At 59.4% G+C, this 7,506-nt stretch overlaps 1 protein-coding gene across 1 annotated transcript; it reads left to right on the top strand.

Annotated features, from left to right (window-relative positions):
* The first annotated feature begins 3,302 nt into the window (after positions 1-3,302).
* ADRB2 (adrenoceptor beta 2) lies at positions 3,303-4,496 on the top strand. The gene has a single exon (XM_009961247.2). The coding sequence runs from the start codon at positions 3,303-3,305 to the stop codon at positions 4,494-4,496; it is 1,194 nt and encodes a 397-aa protein (XP_009959549.2).
* Positions 4,497-7,506: the final 3,010 nt, after the last annotated feature.

Raw genomic sequence — 7,506 nt, 5'->3', positions numbered from 1 at the left:
TATGTTTAAATAAGAAGCCTTGAACATGCTGGAAAGCTAATTAACTACTCAAAAGCACAGATAAAGGCATGTGAACCTCAAAAGCAACTCAGACTTCAGTGATGAAATTTATTTTTACATGGGGCAAATTCCTGCCTTTATTTTGAACCTGTGGTCACTAGTACCACTTGGTGTGGGTCATGGCTGCATAGCCAAAGGCAGAAATCAGCTCAAGCCATGGGCCCACCCCAGTACACCTCACATAGGTGAACAAAGATTGCCAACACAAGCAAGAGCTACAGAATCAAGGAAGAAAAATCAGCTTTTCTCTGCTTCCTCCACCACACCCTGTTGACCAAAGCAGACATTCAGGCTGCTTTGAGTATGGTACGACAAAGACAAAATATTTAGGTGCAAGCTAGGCTGGCTGATTTCTGCATCCTGGGCCACAGAGACTTGCAGGGTCCTGAAGCAAGCTCTGGAGAGGGAAGTAGGACTGTTACCAGGGAAGTAGGACTGTTACCAGGGACATGCAGGGCATACAGATGCCTTTGTTAAAGCACTTGTTACGAAGCAGAGACTCTCCCAGAGCTGGTGTTTCCCACCAAGTCCCCAAACCTCCTTCTCCTCCTTTCAAGACTCAGTGCTTCATGCAAGGATGAACATTTGTATGTTTATTAGAATAGGGGACCTAACAATTTTTGAACACTTTGATTTGGTATCAGAGTATTCCCAGATGTTATCAGAGTATTCTCTAACCCACAGGAAACAGCACAGCAAACTCACCAGGTTATTACCAGAAACTTACCTAGAGATTTCTGATCAGCTTTTAGAAAAGAAGGGGGAGCAGGAAGCTGAGGAAAACATGTAGTTCCCACACCTGCTTTTCCTTCCTGGTCTGCTCCGCTCTCCTGCTGTTGCATCTCACCTGTACCTCTGCTTTTCCAGCAGCTTCTTGCCATGCTGCCCCTGCAAGGTGAGCGCTGCTGGCTCCTAGGCAGAGGGGGGGGGGGGGGGGGCCCTGCGTGCGCGGGAGCTGGGGAACGGATATTGCACCCAGCAATGGAGCCTGCGCCTGCGACCGGGCCAGACCCTCAGCTGGTGTGAAGTCTGTGAAAGTCAACGGCGTGCTACAGACTCACACCGGCTGTTTACCTGTTGGTACGTGCGGGAAACGTACAGCCCCATTGATCTCAGCCGTGGGCAGTGGAAACTCCTGGTAATTAGCTAAGGTCATTAGCACTGCAGACGTGGCTCCTCCAAATGCCCCTGTTTTCCAAAGGCTGCGCGTGTCTGCAGCAGGAAGGGGAGCCCTGTGGATCTTCTGTTCACGTCTCTTCATTTTTGAAACCTCTGAAGTGTGCAGATGCAGAGGCGGAGTGTAGAAACAGTGCAGGGAAGCCACTAGTTACAGAAGATCCGTGCCTGGACAGAAACCTCACACCACTGAAACTGCCTTTCGTCTCATTTCCTGATTCCAGCACCTCATTTGCCCGGCTGTTTTAAACCACAAAGCTTCCTCTCCGTACACCCAGCTCTTCTCTATAAATAGCCAGGGCGCAGCCGGGGCACGACACGGACACCTAGCAGGCCGTGGCGCAGGGCTGGCGGTGTGAAGGCTGCTCCCCATCGCAGCCCAGCTGCTGCAGCCAGCACCCGGCCCTCAGCACCACGGCACAGCCTTGCCATCCGGGAAAAATGAGGCAGAAGCATGAAGCCCCATCCATTTTCAATAAGATTTAACATTAGCAACTGTTTAATCGCTGATGAAGGCAGGAGCCCTCCACCGCCTCTGCCGTGGGAGGGCCAGGGCGCAGCACCCAACAAGACACTGACCTGCAGCTACTTCTGGTGCAGCCGGTGACGTGGGGGTAAATCTGAGCAAAAGCATTTTTGTTTCCATTCTCCCTTTCTGTGGCACAGGGCAGTTTTAGAACCACAACCTTCAAGCTTCGCTGTCACCCCCACAAACCCCCCAGGGCCTGCAGGCAGCTTGACATGTCTCTGCGGGAGAGCAGCACGAGGCTGGACAGTGTCAGTCCCCAGCACTGCGCAGAAATGAAACTCCAGCAGCAGCGTTATCTCCTGTTAGGCTAAAAGGAAGTTCGCAGGATTCCTTAGTCTTTATTTAGCAAAATTGTTTGCTTTGGAGGGAATATTTGTGATAGTGTCCGGGGCTAACCACATGCCTGGCTGCAGCATGGCGGACGCAGTGGGCAGCAGCCACGCAGCCCCCCTGCCTGCCCAGCGCTCCCAGGATGGCTGAGGGGTGTCTGTGCCCTTGACTAGCTCCGGGGTTTCTGGGACTGGGCTGTGGCTCCAGCCCTTGGGTGCAACTCACCACCCTGGGTGCCAGCTGGGGTGCTGGGCTGGGGGTGAAGGAAGCCACAGCAACGGTGCTGGGCTGGGGACCAGCAGGATGGGGACTGGGGTGACATCCTGGCACAAAGTGTCACTAGTGGGGATGGGGGGTCTTGGGAAAGCTGAACAGCAGTGTCCAGCCAGGGACAAAGTCTCTGTGAGCACTGGCGTCCTCAGGATTTTCCTGGTGCCACGTGTCCTGGGGATACCCCAGGGCAGGGAGCAGACGGTGCACAGGTCGGGTGGGAGGTGTGGGGACGCCCCGGGGCAGGGATTGCACGTGGGGTGTGGTGACACGTTTGGGGCAGGGGGGTGCAGGGATACCCCTGGGGAGGGGAGTGCATGTGTGGCACTCGGAAGCATGGGGACATCGCAGAGCAGGCAGCGCGGGGACGTCGGGTGGAAAGCACAGGGATACCCTGGGGCGGGGGGACACTGCGGGGGGTGGGAGCACGCGTGGGTCTTGGGGACACCGCGGGGGGACGAGCAAGCGGGGGGACGGACACCGCGGGGGGGGGGGGGGGGGGGGGGGCGTAGAAGGCGCGGTCGGGGGGCGCGCGCGGGGCGGGGACACGCGTGGGGCAGGCGGTCGGGGTGCGGGGGCTGGGGGGGGGGGGGGGGGGGCGAGGTGCGCGCGGGGCGCGGCGCGGGCTGCCATTGGCTGTGGCGGGCTGATGTCACGGCGGGTGTCGCTATAAGCTCCGCGGCGCCTAACGGGCTGGGGTAGTCGGGCGGGCGCGCGGCCGCCGCGCGCGGGACGGGACGGGACGGGACGGGACGGGACGGGACGGGACGGGAGCGGAGCGGAGCGGTGCGGTGCGGTGCGGTGCGGTCCCAGGCACGCCCAGCCCGCCCGGCACCTGCTGTCCCGTATGCCCGGCGCCCGGTGCAGAGCTGCCGCGGAGGAGCCCTAGGCAAAGCCGAGCCCCCCCGCCGCCTGCCCGGGGGGCTGCTGGGGGGCCATGGGGGTGGCAGGCACCGAGCTGCCCGGAGGCAACGTCAGTGCCAACCAGAGCGCCGCCGACCCCACGCTGTCGCGGGACGTGTGGATGGTGGGCATGGGGATCCTCATGTCGGTGATCGTGCTGGCCATCGTCTTCGGCAACGTGCTGGTCATCACGGCCATCGCCCGGTTCCAGCGCCTGCAGACTGTCACCAACTACTTCATCACCTCGCTGGCCTGCGCTGACCTTGTGATGGGGCTGACTGTGGTGCCCTTCGGCGCCAGCCACATCATCATGGAGACGTGGACGTTTGGGAACTTCTGGTGTGAGTTCTGGACCTCTTTGGACGTGCTCTGCGTCACGGCCAGCATTGAGACCCTCTGCGTCATTGCTGTGGACCGGTACTTTGCCATCACCTCCCCTTTCAAGTATCAGAGCCTACTGACCAAGAGCAAGGCACGCGTGGTCATCCTCGTGGTGTGGGTGGTCTCAGCCCTCACCTCCTTCTTGCCCATCCAAATGCACTGGTACCGGGCAGACCGTGACGAGGCCATCCTGTGCTATGAGAAGGACACGTGTTGTGACTTCTTAACCAATCAAGCCTACGCCATTGCCTCCTCCATCATCTCCTTCTACCTGCCACTCGTGGTAATGGTATTTGTGTATGCCAGGGTCTTCCAGGTGGCCAAGAAGCAGTTGCAGAAGATAGACAGGAGCGAGGGGAGATTTCACACCCAGAACAAGGAGCAGGAGCAGAAAGGGGGAGCTGGGCACCGCCGTTCCTCCAAGTTCTTCTTGAAGGAGCACAAGGCCCTCAAGACCCTGGGCATCATCATGGGCACCTTCACGCTGTGCTGGCTGCCCTTCTTCATCGTCAACATTGTGCACGTCATCCAGGACGACATCATACCCAAGTACGTGTACATCCTCTTGAACTGGCTGGGCTATGTCAACTCTGCCTTCAACCCTTTGATCTACTGCCGGAGCCCGGACTTCAGGTACGCCTTCCAGGAGCTCCTGTGCCTCCGCAGGTCCGCCCTGAAGATGTATGCCAACGGCTACTCAAACAGCAACGGCAAGAGCGACTACAACGAGGAGGACAATGGCTACCCCCTGGCATCGGATAAAACCTGCGAGTTGCTCTGCGAAGAGGGTTCCTTCCCTCACCCCGAGGACTTTTTGCACTGCAAAGGTACTGTGCCTAGCGGGTAGCTTCGAGACGCGATGGGCTCTGGCGTGGCACACATTGGTTGTAAAGTGGAGCCTTTCTCTCTGAGGAAAAACAACCCCCCCGTTAATAATGATAATAATGATCCTCTTTAGAGCGCACCTAAAATCTAATGGCTGCACGAAACGCAAACCTGGGCAAACCTTCTGCAAACAGGAGGGGGTTGCCCCGGGCAGGCTCGGGGGGGCTGCTTGCAGCCTGCCTGTTCAAGGGCACGGCCGTGGGTCCCTTGAGCGGCGGAGGCGGGGGGGAGGGAGCGCAGAATTTGAGGCTGCTCAGAAAGTTTGTCCCTGGAGGAACTTCTTGGCCGTGGCCGGTGTTGAACTACCTCATGACCTTACTGTTAGCAGCCGGCGGCTGCTGCGGGAGCCGTGCGGGGCAGCGGGAGCGGGGCTGGGGCTGCACCCGCCCGTCCCGGCGGCGGCACCGCCTGCGGAGCCGGACGAGCAGCGGAGGTCCTCCCGGTTCCCTTCTCATAACCGAGCCGGTGGCCGTGGGACCCCCGCTGGCCAGGAGGGCAGCCTCGGGCAGTGGTGCCAGTGTTGTCCGCCCAGGGGACTGGGCGGAGATGGCGCCCTGCGACGGGAAGGGATGCTTGGAGCGGGGCTGAGCGCGGCTCGGTAGGGCTGTGTCGGATCCGCGGCTGTTGCCGTCAGTGGGACAGTTTAAAACAACGCCCAGAAACAACGAATTTTTTTTTTTTTTTTTTTTTTTGCCAAGCGCTATAGGACTTTCTGCTGAAATAATAATAATAGAAATAAATGGACTGTTTGCCCAGAATGTGAGACTGGTGACTGTGGGACTCAGGAATGTGGTACTGGGAAGTCGGGTGAAATGCTGCTACAAGCACAGACCATCCTTTTGTTGAGGCTCCAACCAAAGCTTTTAAACCGCCCGGTTTGTTTAACTACAAGTCTCAAATGACCGTGAGCCCGAGGAGGAGGGCAGGGAGGAGGTTTTTCATTTTCTGTGGCAGACTGGAAGCACGGCTCTGGCCGCGGGACGCTTGGTTGGTTTGGTTGGTGGTCTGTAGGTTGGTTGGCTTGGCTGGTGGTCTGTAGGCTGGTTGGATCAGTGGTTGAGGGGGTTTTTTCCCACCTCGCGGCAGGCTTTGCGTTTTGTTGCCGGGTGGCAGGAGCCGGCGGCGGGCGCGCAGGGCTGTCGGGGGGGCGGACACGGGCGGGCAGGTGGGGGCTGCGGGACGGGGACGCGGGGGGCCCTGCTGCGCAGGGCTTGCTGTCTGGAAGTCCCTAGCTGGAGGGAAGCAGCAGGCGGGGTGAGAAATGGAGCGCCCCCCCCACCCCCCCACCCCCCATTACCTTGGCCCGCGGCTGCTGTGTGAAAGGCTGGACCCGCGGGCCGGGAGGGTGTGCGAGTGCGGGGGCTTTTCAGAAAACGCTCGGGAGAGGTGGGGGGAAACCGGTGCTCACGGGACCTGTCAGCGCTCCGTGGGGCCGTGGTGTCCCGCGGGGGGATGCTCGGGCACCGCTTGTGCGCGGGCTCTTCTCTCCCCCCGCAGCTTCACTCACCTGCGCTGCGCCTCGGGGGGTTTTGCTTGTGCTGCTGCTGGGGACATGTCAGTTCGGGGGTCGGTGGGTCCCCGGCAGAGCTGGCTTTGCAGAGCAGTGAGGTGACCAGCTAGCCGGGGTGACCCGGAGCTGAGTCCCCTAGGGCTGGTACCCCGCTCTGCAGGCGGCAGAGGGGGTTTGGGGCAGCGCTGCAAGGAAGGTGGGGAGGTCGGAGGCTGGGAGAGGGAACAGAGCGGAGTTTCTGGCTGCCGACACCTCTTTGCAGTCCCCGTGTGGCCCTGGCGCTCATGGATGCTCTGAGAAGGACATGCTCCAAGCACTGGCACGTTCGGTGCCCGCCCCAGGGAGTGACGGAGGGGAATCCCCCCTGGAACGGCAGTGCGGGGGGATCGCTGCTGGTCCCTGCTGCGGCTGCCGCAAGGTGCAGGGCAGGGACAAACTCCTCCTCGAGCTCTTACACCCCTCATGGTAAAACCCCACCTGGCTTTTGTGGGGCTGGGGTCTGGAAACTCCTAGTGATCCGTTCTTTCCCCAAACGGTCCTGATCCTGCTTGGAAAGGGTGCTGGGAAGGAGGCCCAGCTGTAAGAGCCCTCTTCTCCTCTAGCCCTGTGATGGGTGCCGGCTCAGTTCCTCTTGCAGCCTTTCCAGCTCAGCACTACAGCAGAGTCAGGGAATGTGCCTCAGAGCCCTTCCCTCCTGCCTCTTGCTGTCTGCTGCGATGCCTGCGCCTGTCAGTGCCCTCACCTGCTGCCTTGGCGGGGTTGTCAGCAGGGCCCCAAGTCCCTTGAGCATGAGCCACTTGGGCAAAGGAGGGGTGTCATGGCATGGTGCAGTGCGTGAGGCCCCAGGTCGGCAAAAACGTTTGCTTCTCAGATAAACATTAACAGGCTGTTCGAGCAGGGGAGACACAGCACGGGACCGGGGCCGGCAGTCAGGTGCTGTTTGCTTCACATTGCCCAAGGACTGATGTGCGAGAGGCCGGTGTGCTGTGGAGCCGGTGTAGGTGCACACGCTCGGGCTAGAGATGCACTTCAGCTCGGTGCGGGCCGTGGTTATTATGCGGCACTCAGGGGGAAGTGAAAATTAACATCTTGGTTGTAGCGATCGATATCTCTGGTGTTGTTAAATCTCCTGGGTTTTTAATCTCGCCAGTCGCTTGCTGTATTTTGCAACGCCCAGGGGCAGCATAGGTTAGCAGGTAGCAAGGGCACAGAGGGACGAGGTGTCCCACAGCAATAGCCAACTCCTGACCGGGGACCAGGCCAGCCTCCAGCAGGTTTAGCAGCCAAACTCCCACCGACTTTGGGGTAGGATCCTCCAGCACAAAGAAATCCAGTGTCCACATTTCAGTTGCTGTCTGTCTGTGTTTCTACTATTATTAATTATCTGCATTTCAGTAGCACATGTTGTGGACCAGGACTTTGTTGTCCAAGTAATTGCTCTATTTGTTTGGCTGGCTATGTT

This window comes from Leptosomus discolor, chromosome 10 (assembly GCF_034619465.1).
Source record: "Leptosomus discolor isolate bLepDis1 chromosome 10, bLepDis1.hap2, whole genome shotgun sequence".
In the NCBI taxonomy this organism is placed as follows: domain Eukaryota; kingdom Metazoa; phylum Chordata; class Aves; order Leptosomiformes; family Leptosomidae; genus Leptosomus; species Leptosomus discolor.
Note: the sequence above shows the minus strand (reverse complement) of the source record. Positions and strands in the feature narration are given on the sequence as shown.